The 18,891-nt window shown below is 43.3% G+C and overlaps 1 protein-coding gene across 3 annotated transcripts in view; it reads right to left on the reverse strand.

Moving 5' to 3' along the window:
* Nucleotides 1-18,891, reverse strand: part of LOC124032370 (S-adenosylhomocysteine hydrolase-like protein 1) — a 68,461-nt gene that overhangs the window by 28,605 nt on the left and 20,965 nt on the right. For 2 of the 3 annotated variants that reach the window (XM_046344726.1, XM_046344727.1), the window contains exon 2: nt 1,725-1,833. In XM_046344726.1, coding sequence (XP_046200682.1) covers nt 1,725-1,833 — 109 coding nt within the window. Of the gene's footprint in view, nt 1-1,724; nt 1,834-10,427; nt 10,958-18,891 lie in introns of those variants that run through there. The other variant, XM_046344728.1, reaches the window with a different exon arrangement.

Here is an 18,891-nt window from a genome sequence, read left to right on the forward strand (position 1 = left end):
AGGGGATAAAGAGTCACAGACACATAATGAAGCCTTTGTTCGTTAAAGTCACACCTACAGTGTATATCTCTATGGTCAGAGTTAAGATAGAAGAAAGAATTAGACAATCATTAAATATTAACTGAGATCAATAGATCTTCCTCAACGGTATACCAGTCTATAGAAGACAGATCAATAGATCTTCCTCAATGGTAAACCAGTCTATAGATGACAGATCAATATATCTTCCTCAACGGTATACCAGTCTATAGAAGACAGATCAATAGATCTTCCTCAATGGTAAACCAGTCTATAGAAGACAGATCAATAGATCTTCCTCAATGGTAAACCAGTCTATAGAAGACAGATCAATAGATCTTCCTCAACGGTATACCAGTCTATAGAAGACAGATCAATATATCTTCCTCAATGGTAAACCAGTCTATAGAAGACAGTGTAGTTAGTAGCTTGACATGTTCTTCAGTGGAAGGAATTTGGCCACCCTGGTAATCGCCAGCACCTAGCGCAGTAGTTGTGTTGTGTTGTGTTGTGTTGTGTTGTGTTGTGTTGTGTTGTGTTGTGTTGTGTTGTGTTGTGTTGTGTTGTGTTGTGTTGTGTTGTGTTGTGTTGTGTTGTGTTGTGTTGTGTTGTGTTGTGTTGTGTTGTGTTGTGTTGTGTTGTGTTGTGTTGTGTTGTGTTGTGTTGTGTTGTGTTGTGTTGTGTTGTGTTGTGTTGTGTTGTGTTGTGTTGTGTTGTGTTGTGTTGTGTTGTGTTGTGTTGTGTTGTGTTGTGTTGTGTTGTGTTGTGTTGTGTTGTGTTGTGTTGTGTATGTATGTATGTATGTATGTATGTATGTATGTATGTATGTATGTATGTATGTGTGTGTGTGTGTGTGTGTGTGTGTGTGTGTGTGTGTGTGTGTGTGTGTGTGTATGTGTGTGTGTGTGTGTGTGTGTGTGTGTGTGTGTGTGTGTGTGTGTGTGTGTGTGTGTGTGTGTGTGTGTGTGTGTGTGTGTGTGTGTGTGTGTGTGTATGTATGTGTGTGTGTGTGTGTGTGTGTATGTGTGTATATATGTGTGTGTGTGTATGTATGTGTGTATATATGTGTGTGTGTGTATGTATGTATGTATGTATGTATGTGTGTGTGTGTATGTATGTATGTATGTATGTATGTATGTATGTGTATGTATGTATGTATGTATGTATGTATGTATGTATGTATGTATGTATGTATGTATGTATGTATGTATGTATGTATGTGTGTATGTATGTATGTATGTATGTATGTATGTATGTATGTATGTATGTATGTATGTATGTATGTATGTGTGTATGTGTGTGTGTGTGTATATGTATGTATGTGTGTGTTAGGCTTCGGCGATCAACCGTTTAAACCACATACCGGGGTATTTCGCTTTGATTTTCAAATTCCGTGCTATGCCACTGCATATAACTATCAGTTAAGTACAAACTATAAGAAACCTAAGATGTGTCTAATAAATGTTATCCAGCTCTGGGCTCCAGCTACACATTTGGTTTGCTAACTGGCTTAGCTAAGTGGCTAGATGTCAAGACACCGCAGATACATCTCCTCCTGGATCAATATCTCTGTTGCCTAAAATGTTTTTTTTGTGAGTATTTTTTAAATACACATTTGGTAATACTGTATACACCGGTATGGTACAGAAACGGTATGACGGTACGATTAATCTGGATATCACCCAACTCTAGTGTGTGGTAGCTACCTGAGCTGTAGCTATCTGTGGAGGACTGGGAGATGGAGCGAGACAGGGAGCGCCGGCCGGCCTTAGTGGGGTACTTCTGAAACTCCTGTTTATCCTCCGCAAACTGGATCTGAAGAACAAGAAGAAGAAGTTTGAGGCATGAATTAGTCTTCAGTTGACATTATGGTGGGACAGTAGCTCTTCGGGAACAGGGTTGGAGTGAAAACCTACAGGACAATAGCTCTTCATGAACAGGGTTGGAGTGAAAACCTACAGGACAGTAGCTCTTCAGGAACAGGGTTGGAGTGAAAACCTACAGGACGGTAGCTCTTCAGGAACAGGGTTGGAGTGAAAACCTACAGGACAGTAGCTCTTCAGGAACAGGGTTGGAGTGAAAACCTACAGGACAGTAGCTCTTCAGGAACAGGGTTGGAGTGAAAACCTACAGGACGGTAGCTCTTCAGGAACAGGGTTGGAGTGAAAACCTACAGGACGGTAGCTCTTCGGGAACAGGGTTGGAGTGAAAACCTACAGGACAGTAGCTCTTCAGGAACAGGGTTGGAGTGAAAACCTACAAGACGGTAGCTCTTCAGGAACAGGGTTGGAGTGAAAACCTACAGGACAGTAGCTCTTCATGAACAGGGTTGGAGTGAAAACCTACAGGACGGTAGCTCTTCAGGAACAGGGTTGGAGTGAAAACCTACAGGACAGTAGCTCTTCAGGAACAGGGTTGGAGTGAAAACCTACAGGACAGTAGCTCTTCAGGAACAGGGTTGGAGTGAAAACCTACAGGACGGTAGCTCTTCAGGAATAGGGTTGGAGTGAAAACCTACAGGACAGTAGCTCTTCAGGAACAGGGTTGGAGTGAAAACCTACAGGACGGTAGCTCTTCAGGAACAGGGTTGGAGTGAAAACCTACAGGACAGTAGCTCTTCATGAACAGGGTTGGAGTGAAAACCTACAGGACGGTAGCTCTTCAGGAACAGGGTTTTTTGTGTTAAAATTAATGAATTCAAACATTTTTACCCATATACCAATAGGTTCCCTTCTTTGCGAGGCATTGGAAAACCTTGCCAGTCTTTGTGGTTGAAAATGTGTTTGAAATCCACTGCTCGACTTGTATGTGTGGGGTACAGTTAAACACTATTATCGCACACAGAGTGAGTCCAAGCAACTTATTACATGACTTATTCATCTCATGTTTACTCCTAAATTTATTTAGGCTTTGCATGAAAAAGGGGTTGAATACTTATTAACTCGAGACATTTCAGCTTTAGATGTTTAATTCATTTGTAAAAAAAAAATGTATTAAAAACATAATTCCACTTTGACATTATGGGGTATTGTGTGAAGGCCAGTAACACAAATTCAAGTTGTACAACAAAATGTGGAAAAAGTCAAGGGGTGTGAATCATTTCTGATGGCACTGTATGGTGAGCAATATGTTTGGAACATCAAATCACAATAAATAAAAAAAATCAGGCTTGAATCGCAATACTCTCCATCAATTCGTTGACATAAACTGCATCCCTGTCTCACCCCACCTCTCAGTGGAAAGAAACGTGTGTTTTTTTTGCCAATTCTAACTGCACACTTGTTGTTTGTGTACACGGATTTAATAATGTCGTAGGTTCCCCCCTCCCCCAACACCACTTTCCATCAATTTGTATAGCAGACCCTCATGCCAAATTGAGTTGAAGGCTTATTTGAAATCAACAAAGCATGAGAAGACTTTGCCTTTGTTTTGGCTTGTTTGTTTGTCAATTAGGGTGTGCAGGGTGAATACATGGTCTGTCATATGGTCATTTAGAAAAAAGCCAATCTGACTTTTGCTCAGTACATTGTTTTCACTGAAGAAATGTACGAGTCTACTGTTAATGATAATGCAGAGGATTTCCCAAGGTTGTTGTTGATGCATATCCCACGGTAGTTATTGGGGTCAATTCCACTTCAACTCCAGTCAATTTATAAAGTGCACTGAAATTCAAATTCTCTTCAATGCCTTTCCATTCTGAATTGAATGTAATTGAAATGTAATTGACTCCAACTCTTCTGCATACAAGTAGATGTCTCATGGCCTCTGTCATGCAGTACATCACATCACATTATTATGTAGTAAGTCACATTCTGATTGAACCCACATTGTCAGGTGTAGATGATTAAAAATACACATTGTGATCTTTCTGCCCACCTCCAAAGGTCTAACTGTGTGGCACTGCATCTCAGTGCTAGAGGCGTCATTACAGACGTGGTTCGATTCCAGGCTGTATAACAACCGGCCGTAATTGGGAGTCCCATAGGGCGGCACTCAATTAGCCCAGTGTCGTCCGGGTTTGGGTTTGGCCGGGGTAGGCCATCAGTGTAAATAAGATTTTTTTTCTTAACTTAACACAGTTTTAATTTTTTTTTTATTTCACCTTTATTTAACCGGGTAGGCTAGTTGAGAACAAGTTCTCATTTGCAACAGCGGCCTGGCCAAGATAAAGCATAGCAGTGTGAACAGACAACACAGAGTTACACATGGAGTAAACAATTAACAAGTCAATAACACAGTAGAAAAAAAAAGAAAATAGTCTATATACATTGTGTGCAAAAGGCATGAGGAGGTAGGCGAATAATTACAATTTTGCAGATTAACACTGGAGTGATAAATGATCAGATGGTCATGTACAGGTAGAGATATTGGTGTGCAAAAGAGCAGAAAAGTAAATAAATAAAAACAGTATGGGGATGAGGTAGGTGAAAATGGGTGGGATATATACCAATAGACTATGTACAGCTGCAGCGATCGGTTAGCTGCTCAGATAGCAGATGTTTGAAGTTGGTGAGGGAGATAAAAGTCTCCAACTTCAGCGATTTTTGCAATTCGTTCCAGTCACAGGCAGCAGAGTACTGGAACGAAAGGCGGCCAAATGAGGTGTTGGCTTTAGGGATGATCAGTGAGATACACCTGCTGGAGCGCGTTCTACGGATGGGTGTTGCCATCGTGACCAGTGAACTGAGATAAGGCGGAGCTTTACCTAGCATGGACTTGTAGATGACCTGGAGCCAGTGGGTCTGGCGACGAATATGTAGCGAGGGCCAGCCGACCAGAGCATACAAGTCGCAGTGGCGGGTGGTATAAGGTGCTTTAGTGACAAAACGGATGGCACTGTGATAAACTGCATCCAGTTTGCTGAGTAGAGTGTTGGATCATGTAAGCGCAAGGCTCTAGCTTCAGTACATATAAAAGATAATCACATTGTATTTGACCAAACCAGAGCTCGTTACTGTATATTTAATTTTTTTTACATTTTACCTTTATTTAACCAGGCAAGTCAGTTAAGAACACATTCTTATTTTCATTGACGGCCTGGGAACAGTGGGTTAACTGCCTTTTCAGGGGCAGAACGACAGATTTGTACCTTGTCAGCTTGGGGGTTTGAATTCGCAACCTTCTGGTTACTAGTCCAACGCTCTAACCACTAGGCTACGCTGCCGCCCCAATATATATAAACTTGTGATCAAAGTGAATGGTAAACCAACCAACCCCGTGGAACATTCCTTCATTCCCACTGAGTGGGTTAGAAAGTTAAAGAGATTTAAACTAATCCTCTACTATGTAGACACTCTCTGCTCTGATGTTACGAGATCAGTCTGGACTGACACACTTCTCTGTGAAAGTACACACACACACACACACACACACACACACACACACACACACACACACACACACACACACACACACACACACACACACACACACACACACACACACACACACACACACACACACACACACACACACACACACACACACACACACACACACACACGTGTGGACAGGCAGAAAGACACACAGCACGGAAGACATACACAGTTGGTGTTGGACATTAGAGAGACTAAGGAGACTTTTATCTGGGTCAATGAGGGCAACAGACAGCCAGGGAGGGTAAGATGGTGTTGGAGGTACAGCTCTGTGGAGAGAGCAGATCTGTAGATGGGCTAATCGTCGGTCTTGTGTTTCCTGGTCGTCATGTCTTTCAACATACGTACACAATGACTGTCTGGAAACAATTATCTACAGGGAGCCTGCACAACAACCTGAAGGAGACCCATACAGTCATTATCTACAGGGAGCCTGCACAACAACCTGAAGGACACCCATACAGTCATTATCTACAGGGAGCCTGCACAACAACCTGAAGGACACCCATACAGTCATTATCTACAGGGAGCCTGCACAACAACCTGAAGGAGACCCATACAGTCATTATCTACAGGGAGCCCTGAAGGACACCCATACAACAACCTGAAGGACACCCATACAGTCATTATCTAGGGAGCCTCATTATCTACAGGGAGCCTGCACAACAACCTGAAGGAGACCCATACAGTCATTATCTACAGGGAGCCTGCACAACAACCTGAAGGAGACCCATACAGTCATTATCTACAGGGAGCCTGCACAACAACCTGGGAGACCTGTCATTATCTACAACCTGAAACAACCTGAAGGAGACCCATACAGTCATTATCTACAGGGAGCCTGCGCAACAACCTGAAGGACACCCATACAGTCATTATCTACAGGGAGCCTGCGCAACAACCTGAAGGAGACCCATACAGTCATTATCTACAGGGAGCCTGCGCAACAACCTGAAGGACACCCATACAGTCATTATCTACAGGGAGCCTGCACAGCAACCTGAAGGCAGGTGACAGACAGGTCAGGAACACCAAGACAGAATGGTGAAGACAGCGATCAGACTGGTTCCATCAGGATAACAGAATGGTGAAGACAGCGATCAGACTGGTTCCATCAGGATAACAGAATGGTGAAGACAGCGATCAGACTGGTTCCATCAGGATAACAGAATGGTGAAGACAGCGATCAGACTGGTTCCATCAGGATAACAGAATGGTGAAGACAGCGATCAGACTGGTTCCATCAGGATAACAGAATGGTGAAGACAGCGATCAGACTGGTTCCATCAGGATAACAGAATGGTGAAGACAGCGATCAGACTGGTTCCATCAGGATAACAGAATGGTGAAGACAGCGATCAGACTGGTTCCATCAGGATAACAGAATGGTGAAGACAGCGATCAGACTGGTTCCATCAGGATAACAGAATGGTGAAGACAGCGATCAGACTGGTTCCATCAGGATAACAGAATGGTGAAGACAGCAGATAACAGAATGACTGGTTCCATCAGGATAACAGAATGGTGAAGACAGCGATCAGACTGGTTCCATCAGGATAACAGAATGGTGAAGACAGCGATCAGACTGGTTCCATCAGGATAACAGAATGGTGAAGACAGCGATCAGACTGGTTCCATCAGGATAACAGAATGGTGAAGACAGCGATCAGACTGGTTCCATCAGGATAACAGAATGGTGAAGACAGCGATCAGACTGGTTCCATCAGGATAACAGAATGGTGAAGACAGCGATCAGACTGGTTCCATCAGGATAACAGAATGGTGAAGACAGCGATCAGACTGGTTCCATCAGGATAACAGAATGGTGAAGACAGCGATCAGACTGGTTCCATCAGGATAACAGAATGGTGAAGACAGCGATCAGACTGGTTCCATCAGGATAACAGAATGGTGAAGACAGCGATCAGACTGGTTCCATCAGGATAACAGAATGGTGAAGACAGCGATCAGACTGGTTCCATCAGGATAACAGAATGGTGAGAACAGCGATCAGACTGGTTCCATCAAGATAATAAACATTGAAACCTGCCCTGGACCTAAAGTAGGACCCAGAAATAGAATAGATCTGGAATTACATTTATTGGATATTTCAAACTTTTTTAACAAATCAAAAACTGAAAAGTTGGGCGTGCAAAATTATTCAGCCCCCTTAGCGCCACCTTTTGCTGCGATTACAGCTGTAAGTCGCTTGGGGTATGTCTCTATCAGTTTTGCACATCGAGAGACTGAATTTTTTTCCCATTCCTCCTTTCAAAACAGCTCGAGCTCAGTGAGGTTGGATGGAGAGCATTTGTGAACAGCAGGTTTCAGTTCATTCCACAGATTCTCGATTGGATTCAGGTCTAGACTTTGACTTGGCTATTCTAACACCTGGATATGTTTATGTTGGAACCATTCCATTGTAGATTTTGCTTTATGTTTTGGATCATTGTCTTGTTGGAAGACAAATCTCCGTCCCAGTCTCAGGTCTTTTGCAGACTCCATCAGGTTTTCTTCCAGAATGTTCCTGTATTTGGCTCCATCCATCTTCCCATCAATTTTAACCATCTTCCCTGTCCCTGCTGAAGAAAAGCAGGCCCAAACCATGATGCTGCCACCACCATGTTTGACAGTGGGGATTGTGTGTTCAGGGTGATGGGCTGTGTTGCTTTTACGCCAAACATAACATTTTGCATTGTTGCCAAAAAGTTCCATTTTGGTTTCATCTGACCAGAGCACCTTCTTCCACATGTTTGGTGTGTCTCCCAGGTGGCTTGTGGCAAACTTTAAACGACACTTTTTATGGATATCTTTAAGAAATGGCTTTCTTCTTGCCACTCTTCCATAAAGGCCAGATTTGTGCAATATACGACTGATTGTTGTCCTATGGACAGAGTGTCCCACCTCAGCTGTAGATCTCTGCAGTTCATCCAGAGTGATCATGGGCCTCTTGGCTGCATCTCTGATCAGTCTTCTCCTTGTATGAGCTGAAAGTTTAGAGGGACGGCCAGGTCTTGGTAGATTTGCACTGGTCTGATACTCCTTCCATTTCAATATTATCGCTTGCACAGTGCTCCTTGGGATGTTTAAAGCTTGGGAAATCTTTTTGTATCCAAATCCGGCTTTAAACTTCTTCACAACAGTATCTTGGACCTGCCTGGTGTGTTCCTTGTTCTTCATGATGCTCTCTGCGCTTTTAACGGACCTCTGAGACTATCACAGTGCAGGTGCATTTATACCGAGACTTGATTACACACAGGTGGATTGTATTTATCATCATTAGTCATTTAGGTCAACATTGGATCATTCAGAGATCCTCACTGAACTTCTGGAGAGAGTTTGCTGCACTGAAAGTAAAGGGGCTGAATAATTTTGCACGCCCAATTTTTCAGTTTTTGATTTGTTAAAAAAGTTAGAAATATCCAATAAATGTTGTTCCACTTCATGATTGTGTCCCACTTGTTGTTGATTCTTCACAAAAAAATACAGTTTTATATCTTTATGTTTGAAGCCTGAAATGTGGCAAAAGGTCGCAAAGTTCAAGGGGGCCGAATAATTTCGCAAGGCACTGTACATAGGTCAGCTTCCTGTAAGGTCTTGTTATTATATTTGAGACGTCTTTGGGTCGTGTTTATACTGAAAACGACATGTGTGGAGATGGATGAGTTGACACAACATGTAAGAGATAAGGCAGACTAACTACAGTCACTTGGCTATTATGGGTTACATTGACGTATGAAGCACACTAATGTGTTTCGGGTCAGTCATTGCAGAGTCATCCATGCTTTATAATAAATAGGTACCTAAGTCCAAACCAGTATTATATAGAGATCTAACCCAAAACATAGAAATAAATGTCATGTGTTGACACTTACAACCTTGGCTGAAACACTTAAAGATGGCCTGTTTGTGATAAGTAGAGTTGGTTAGTTATAGTTATAGGATAAAGTAATCCTTCTCACCCCCCCCCCCTTAAAAGATTTAGATGCACTATTGTAAAGTGGCTGCTCCACTGGATGTCATAAGGTGAACGCACCAATTTGTAAGTCGCTCTAGATAAGAGCGTCTGCTAAATGACTTAAATGTAATGTAAATGTAATAGTTATATACTTAGTTAGTAGTTTCAAGAGTAGGAGCTAGTAGCCTACAGCTATCCATTGAACTTTCATAACCTAACTATAAACTCTGTTTAAAGACAGAAAACAGCATGGAGTGGGGAACTCTGCATGTGGCTGTTTTGGCAACTGGATGTGTGGCCTATAGTGGGCTCTCTCGTTTTAGTGGGAAAGCATTTGGTGTTTGCTTTGCATCTAGGTAGGGTGCATTTCAATGTTCTGCCTTCCCTAACATGGTCTCTCTCTCTCTCTCTCTCTCTCTCTCTCTCTCTCTCTCTCTCTCTCTCTCTCTCTCTCTCTCTCTCTCTCTCTCTCTCTCTCTCTCTCTCTCTCTCTCTCTCTCTCTCTCTCTCTCTCTCTCTCTCTCTCTCTCTCTCTCTCTCTCTCTCTCTCTCTCTCTCTCTCTCTCTCTCTCTCTCTCTCTCTCTCTCTCTCTCTCTCTCTCTCTCTCTCTCTCTCTCTCTCTCTCTCTCTCTCTCTCTCTCTCTCTCTCTCTCAAAACCATAGTTGTTACAGAGTAATAATCATGGAACTAGTAGTCTCCTGTTTCTATGGCAATAACCACTACTCCAACAGTTTTTCCTCTTAACCTTGATCACAGTGAATTAGAGAATCCTGACCTCTACATTCTAGCTGCAATCAAATCTGTGCCTCTTATAACACGGGCTAATCATCTACAATTAAATTTAGTTTCAAACTTGAAGAGATGGCCAACGATTAAACCCAGATGAGAGCGTGAAAGCCAGAGCCAATCAGCACAGAGAAGAACACAACTGTAAAGGTCTTATCCAGTAGGTATCTGATAACAGAGTACAGACATATTCTGGACTAAAACAATTCAACTATTGAATAACTGAGTCTATAGGTCTAGATAAAGAGTCATTACGGTAAGTAACTTCATATGGAGTAGGTTACTTACCTGCTCCATCCCGTGCCGATGCCCAGGCCCATATCCATGTTGTGGGTTTCTATGTGTTATGGTTCCCTGCTTGTCCTTCTCCATGGTCAGCTCTTTGTCTCTAACTCTTTCCCTGTGTTTCTCTGTCTGAGTGATGGTCCTGTGTTTATCTGTCTGAGTGATGGTCCTGTGTTTCTCTGTCTGAGTGATGGTCCTGTGTTTATCTGTCTGAGTGATGGTCCTGCGTTTCTCTGTCTGAGCGATGGTCCTGTGTTTCTCTGTCTGAGTGATGGTCCTGTGTTTCTCTGTCTGAGTGATGGTCCTGCGTTTCTCTGTCTGAGCGATGGTCCTGTGTTTATCTGTCTGAGCGATGGTCCTATGTTTATCTGTCTGAGTGATGGTCCTGCGTTTCTCTGTCTGAGCGATGGTCCTATGTTTCTCTGTCTGAGTGATGGTCCTATGTTTCTCTGACTGAGTGATGGTCCTATGTTTCTCTGACTGAGTGATGGTCCTATGTTTCTCTGACTGAGTGATGGTCCTATGTTTCTCTGACTGAGTGATGGTCCTATGTTTCTCTGACTGAGCGATGGTCCTATGTTTCTCTGACTGAGCGATGGTCCTATGTTTCTCTGACTGAGCGATGGTCCTATGTTTCTCTGACTGAGCGATGGTCCTGTTTCTCTGACTGAGCGATGGTCCTGTGTTTCTCTGACTGAGCGATGGTCCTATGTTTCTCTGACTGAGCGATGGTCCTATGTTTCTCTGACTGAGCGATGGTCCTATGTTTCTCTGACTGAGTGTCCCTGATGTTACGTTGCTCCTGGGTTATTATTAGTGAACACACACACACACACCTCAGACCAGACAGATAGGGGGAGGTTTCTGTGTGGAGATTACCATCATTTCTAATGGACAACATGTAGGAGGCGAGGGTGTCCAAACTATCTGACCTGAACAATCCCTCCTCTCTCCCTCTGTCGGTCTTGGTCTCGTCCTTGGCAACTACATGCTAGCTAGAACCGCAGGCCATTTGTTTGACACCCCTGCGCACAGCACACAAAACCCCACAGATACACAGCACACACACACACAGCACACAAAACCCCACAGATACACAGCACACACACACAGCACACAGCACACACACACACACACACACACACACACACACACACACACACACACACACACAAAAAACCCCACAGACACACACACACACAAAACCCCAGACACACACACACAAAACCCCACAGACACACAGCACACAAAACCGCACAGACACACGCACACACACAGTACAAACTATTTGTCCTGCCTTGCTTAATCTATTCGTGCTCGTCATTTTCCTGCACCTCTCTGATTCAGAGGGGTTAAATACGGGAGACATTTAATATAGATATCCCTTTTCCTTCCCTATCTACCGGAGGCGAGATTATAAAGCTGTTGTATATTCCTAATCAGACAGGCCTTCTAGCTAATAAAAAGGGAATTGAGGGCAGGGTTGGCAGTATCCAGATGTTCATATCGTCATACAGTCCTTCTCTCATCACGCGATTTATGGTATTAATGGCTTAGTACATATGTAACGGTCTTCTTGGCTTGAGGGAGAGGTGGACCAAAATGCAGCGTGGTTTCTATTCATGGTTCTTTAATAAAGACTCTTCACATGAACAAACTAACAAAACAAGAAACGTTGAAAACCCAAAACAGCCCTATCTGGTGCAAACACAGAGACAGGAACAATCACCCACAAACACACAGTGAAACCCAGGCTACCTAAGTATGATTCTCAATCAGAGACAACTAATGACACCTGCCTCTGATTGAGAACCATACTAGGCCGAAACATAGAAATACCTAAATCATAGAAAAACAAACATAGACTGCCCACCCCAACTCACACCCTGACCATACTAAATAATGACAAAACAAAGGAAATAAAGGTCAGAACGTGACAACACAAGGGGATGCCAAAACAAAACTCTAAATAGCCCATTGGGCATCTATTACCAGAATGCTAACAAAATTAGCACAATTACATGCGAATTTCAACGGTGGCTGATAGCTAAATATGCTAAGGAGCACAAACTAAAATAAACAAATTGCATATATCAGTAGTAGCTACCAAACATATTTACATATGACTAGTAGTAGGTATCATACATATATAATATAAACTAGACTAGTAGTAGGTATCTGTCACGCCCTGATCTTAGAGATCCTTATTATTCTCGATGTTTGGTTAGGTCAGGATGTGACTCGGGTGGGAAAGTCTATGTTTTCTATTTCTTTGTTTTTGGCCGAGTGCGGTTCCCAATCAGAGGCAGCTGTCTATCGTTGTCTCTGATTGGGAATCATACTTACGCAGCCTGTTATCCACCTGAGTTTGTGGGATCTTGTTTTCTGTTTAGTTTTTTTGCCTGACAGAACTGTGCGCTTTCGTTTTCACTTTTGTTATTTTGTTTTTGCATATTAAAATCATGAACACTTCAGACTGGGGTGAAGGTTCACCTTCCAAAAGGACAAAGACCCGAAGCACACAGCCAAGACAAAGTAGGAGTGGCTTCGGGACAAGTCTCTGAAGGTCATTGAGTGGCCCAGCCAGAGCCCGGACTTGAACCCGATCGAACATCTGTGGAGAAACCTGAAAATAGCTGTGCAGCGACACTCCCCATCCAACCTGACAGAGCTTGAGAGGATCTGCAGAGAAGAATGGGAGAAACTCCCCAAATACAGGTGTGCCAAGCTTGTAGCGTCATACCCAAGAAGACTCTAGGCTGTAATCGCTACCAAATGTGCTTCAACAAAGTACTGAGTAAAGAGTCTGAATACTTATGTAAATGTGATATTTCAGTTTGACATTTTTGATACATTTGCAAAAATGTCTATAAAAACCCGTTTTTGCTTTGCCATTATGGGGTATTGTGATGTCATTATGGGGTATTGTGATGTCATGATGGGGTATTGTGTGTAGATTGATGAGGAAAAAAACAATTTAATCAATTTTAGAATAAGGCTGTAACAACAAAATGTGGAAAAAGTCAAGGGGTCTGAATACTTTCCGAATGCACCGTACGTAGAAGCTACCGAATGTCATTTTTGGTGAGTTTGGATATTTACAAGCGTATGTGAACATGAGGCATTGTGCAAATAAACAAAGTTTCGATGCATGCATGTCTAAAGGAACAACAGTTCTGGCTCCGTGTGTGTGTACACTCTGGATCTGTGTGGAGTCGCTAGGGCAACAGGCCTGACTGATCTGCTCAGAGAAGATGGGGGACGTGCAGACAGGCCAGAACAGAGGAGAAAAAAAAATCAAGAAAATCAAGATAGCAGTGTCAGCTGTACAGATAACTGATCCAAAGGGCTTTAACTTCTCAAACACGGCAGAAAGCTAAGCCAATATGATGCCCCGTCACATTATTAATTCAGCCACTTAGATAACCAGCAAGTTAAACTTAGGGGTCATGAGTTCTGCGTTTTTCACTTAAGAAAAAAAAGATAAAACGCATAAGAAATATGTTGCTGCGTTTAATAAACGCATATCTAAAACGCTTCTTATTGTAATTGTCTCGACCTCAGAGTACTTTTGATCTTCAGTTGCACTTCTCCACTCAGGTGAGAAGTCACCAACAGGCATTCTATCTGCAGACCGATCGGTAAACTTCATAATGCTCCAGTTTCAACTGTTCTGCCTTACTATTATTCAACCATGCTGGTCATTTATGAACATTTGAACATCTTGGCCACGTTCTGTTATAATCTCCACCTGGCACAGCCAGAAGAGGACTGGCCACCCCACATATGCTCTCTCTAATTCTCTCTTTCTTTCTCTCTCTCGGAGGACCTGAGCCCTAGGACCGTGCCCCAGGACTACCTGACATGATGGCTCCTTGCTGTCCCCAGTCCATCTGACTGTGCTGCTGCTCCAGTTTCAACTGTTCTGCCTTATTATTATTTGACCATGCTGGTCATTTATGAACATTTGAACATCTTGGTCATGTTCTGTTATAATCTCTACCCGGCACAGCCAGAAGAGGACTGGCCACCCCACATAGCCCGGTTCCTCTCTAGGTTTCTTCCTAGGTTTTGGCCTTTCTAGGGAGTTTTTCCTAGCCACCGTGCTTTTACACCTGCATTGTTTGCTGTTTGGGGTTTTAGGCTGGGTTTCTGTACAGCACTTTGAGATATCAGCTGATGTACGAAGGGCTATATAAATAAATTTGATTTGATAATGTAAAATAACGTGACAGGTGAAATGAAGAACGCCATCGGAAATATCTCCTAACGTATTGCACGAGTTGACTGCAGGTATTTACTTAAAAACTACAAATATTCAAATGTATTGAAAAACTTCAAATAAATAGTTTTTTTTACGGTATTGACAGTATTGAAAAACCATCCCGTGGCCATTTCCGAATACCCCGGTGTCCCAAATAGCCAACATGGTCCTGCCTAACCTGGTCCCAGATCTGTTTGTCCTTTATAGCCAACCTGGTCCCAGATCTGGTGTCCTTTATAGCCAACATGGTCCCAAATCTGTTTGTCCTTTATAGCCAACCTGGTCCCAGATCTGGTGTCCTTTATAGCCAACATGGTCCCAGATCTGTTTGTCCTTTATAGCCAACCTGGTCCCAGATCTGTTTGTCCTTTATAGCCAACCTGGTCCCAGATCGGTTTGTCCTTTATAGCCAACCTGGTCCCAGATCTGTTTGTCCTTTATAGCCAACCTGGTCCCAGATCTGGTGTCCTTTATAGCCAACCTGGTCCCAGATCTGTTTGTCCTTTATAGCCAACCTGGTCCCAGATCTGTTTGTCCTTTATAGCCAACATGGTCCCAGATCTGGTGTCCTTTATAGCCAACATGGTCCTGCCTAACCTGGTCCCAGATCTGTTTGTGCTGTAATATACAAGACCTGGGACCAGGCTATAGTCTAAGCCTCAATAGGCAGCCATCCATTCCTCATCATCTTATTGCTATATCTGTCTCAGGGACCATAGGAGTTGGTTATACAGCACAAACTGATCTGGGACCAGGATATAAGCCTACACTGCAGTCCAATACCTATATAGTCATCCTATAACTAAAAATATTCCTTCCGTCTCTTAGATGGCTGAGCAGGTCACAGACTTCGGCTCCCCTGGCCTCTGTGATCCCCTAGTGAATGTCAATAGAACGTGTAACAGTAGAGAACAGGCTAAGAACAGAGGATGGTGTAACAGTAGAGAACAGGCTAAGTATAGAGGAAGGTGTAACAGTAGAGAGAACAGGCTAAGTATAGAGGAAGGTGTAACAGTAGAGAACAGGCTAAGAACAGAGGACGGTGTAACAGTAGAGAGAACAAGCTAAGTATAGAGGAAGGTGTAACAGTAGAGAACAGGCTAAGTACAGAGGAATGTGTAACAGTAGAGAGAACAGGCTAAGTACAGAGGAAGGTGTAACAGTAGAGAACAGGCTAAGTATAGAGGGAGGTGCAACAGTAGAGAGAACAGGCTAAGTATAGAGGAAGGTGTACCAGTAGAGAACAGGCTAAGTACAGAGGAAGGTGTAACAGTAGAGAACAGGCTAAGTATAGAGGAAGGTGTAACAGTAGAGAACAGGCTAAGTACAGAGGAAGGTGTAACAGTAGAGAACAGGCTAAGTACAGAGGAAGGTGTAACAGTAGAGAACAGGCTAAGTACAGAGGAAGGTGTAACAGTAGAGAACAGGCTAAGTACAGAGGAAGGTGTAACAGTAGAGAACAGGCTAAGTACAGAGGAAGGTGTAACAGTAGAGAACAGGCTAAATATAGAGGAAGGTGTAACAGTAGAGAACAGGCTAAGTACAGAGGAAGGTGTAACAGTAGAGAACAGGCTAAGTACAGAGGAAGGTGTAACAGTAGAGAGAACAGGCTAAATATAGAGGAAGGTGTAACAGTAGAGAACAGGCTAAGTATAGAGGAAGGTGTAACATAGAAAAACATTAAAAGCACTTAAAGCGCCACCACTAATACCACCACACCATCTGACAGAACAGGACATGACAAAACAGGACATGACATGGCAGGACATGACATGGCAGGACATGGCAGGAATTGGACAGGACAGAACAGGACAGGACAGAACAGGACATGACAGGCATTGACAAATTTGGAAATGACAGAACAGGACATGCCAAGACAGAACAGGACAGGACAGAATAGGACATGACAGAACAGGACAGGACAGGCCATGACAGAACAGGACATGACAGAACAGGACAGAATAGGACATGACAGAACAGGACAGGCCATGACAGGACAGGCCATGACAGAACAGGCCATGACAGAACAGGCCATGACAGAACAGGCCATGACAGGACAGGCCATGACAGGACAGGCCATGACAGGACAGGCCATGACAGAACAGGCCATGACAGAACAGGCCATGACAGAACAGGCCATGACAGAACAGGTCAGAACATGACACGACAGGACAAAACAGGAAATGACAGTACAGAAAAGGACATGACAGTACATTACAAAACAGGGCAAAACAGGCCATGACAGAACAGGACAGGACAGGTATTGACAGAACAGGTCATGACAGAACAGGACAGGACAACACAGGACCTAACAGAGCAGGAACTGACAAAAAAAGGACAGAACAGGAAATGGCAGAACAGGACATGATGGCGGCAGGGTGGTTAAAGAGTTGGACTAGTAACCGAAAGGTTGCAAGTTCAAATCCCAGAGCTGACAAGGTACACATCTGTCGTTCTGCCCCTGAACAGGTAGTTAACCCACTGTTCCTAGGCCGTCATTGAAAATAAGAATTTGTTCTTAACTGACTTGCCTAGTTAAATAAAGGTAAAATACAATTTAAAAAATGACAGAACAGGACATGACAGAACATGACAGGACAAAACAGGAAATGACAGGACAGAAGAGGACATGACATGACAGGTATTGATAGAACAGGACATGACGGAACAGAGCAGGACATCACAGGACCTAACAGAACAGGAACTGACAAAAAAGGACAGAATAGGCCATGACAAATCTGAACATGACAGAACAGGAAATGACAGGACAGGACATAGGAGAACATTTTATGACATGGCAGGACCAAACAGGACCTGACAGAACAGGATATGAGAGAACATGACAGAACAGAGCAGGACATGACAGGACATTACATAACAGGAAATGAAAGGACAGGACAGGACAGAACAGGACATGGCAGGATCAAACAGGACCTGACAGAACAGGAAATGACAGGACAGGTATTGACAAAACAGAACATGACAGAACAGGACATGGGAGAACATTTTATGACAGAACAGGACATGACAGTATCAAACAGGACCTGACAGAACAGGATATGAGAGAACATGACAGAACAGAGCAGGACATGACAGGACATAACAGGAAATGAAAGGACAGGACAGGACATAACAGGATATGACAGAACAGAGCAGGACATGACAGAACAGGACATGATATGACAGAACATTTTATGACAGAACAGGACATGATATGACAGAACATTTTATGACAGAACAGGACATTATAAAACAGGACAGGACATTATAAAACAGGACAGGACAGGACATTATAAAACAGGACAGGACAGGACATTATAAAACAGGACAGGACATTATAAAACAGGACAGGACAGGACATTATAAAACAGGACAGGACAGGACAGGACATTATAAAACAGGACAGGACAGGACATTATAAAACAGGACAGGACAGGACATTATAAAACAGGACAGGACATTATAAAACAGGACAGAACAGGACGTGACAAAACAGGACATGACAGAACAGGACATGACAGAACATGGCAGGACCAAACAAGCCCTGACAGAACATGACCTGACAGAATAGGTTATGACATTACAGAACAGGAAATGGCAGGACAAGACAGAGCATGTCAGAACAGAACAGGAAATGACAAAACAGGACAGAACAGGCCAGAACATGACAGGACAGGAAGTGTAAATCAATAATGTAAATGTAAATGTAATAATCCCTCCACAGCCAACGAAGGGCCACCAGAATTACACTAAAATCTCTCGCTATCTCGCTCTCTCTCATAAAACACACCACACACAAACGTCACCTGTGTCTACATTCCACAGAATTCCACAGAGGCATGACGGCTTAGACCCAACTAGTGTTATGAAAAACAGACAGGCTGATAAACCCCCCTCTTCACTCTACGACCTTCAAGACCACACCGTGGCCTTTATAGCTCCTGACTGAGTGTCAAGAGGACACTATGCAGCCGTGATGCACATAGGCAAAGCTGCCAGACGAATCCATGTGAGAGGAACAGTATAACAGCAGGGATGGTGAATTGTGTTTGCAGATGCGATGTCTTTCTTTTAGCGTCAAAACATGGAGAAGACAAGACCACATGTCAAGGACCCTGAGAACTCAACAGACCCACGACAGGTAGGCAACGTTAACAGACCTGAGACAGGTAGGCAACGTTAACAGACCTGAGACAGGTAGGC

This window comes from Oncorhynchus gorbuscha, linkage group LG03, assembly GCF_021184085.1.
Source record: "Oncorhynchus gorbuscha isolate QuinsamMale2020 ecotype Even-year linkage group LG03, OgorEven_v1.0, whole genome shotgun sequence".
Lineage (NCBI taxonomy): Eukaryota > Metazoa > Chordata > Actinopteri > Salmoniformes > Salmonidae > Oncorhynchus > Oncorhynchus gorbuscha.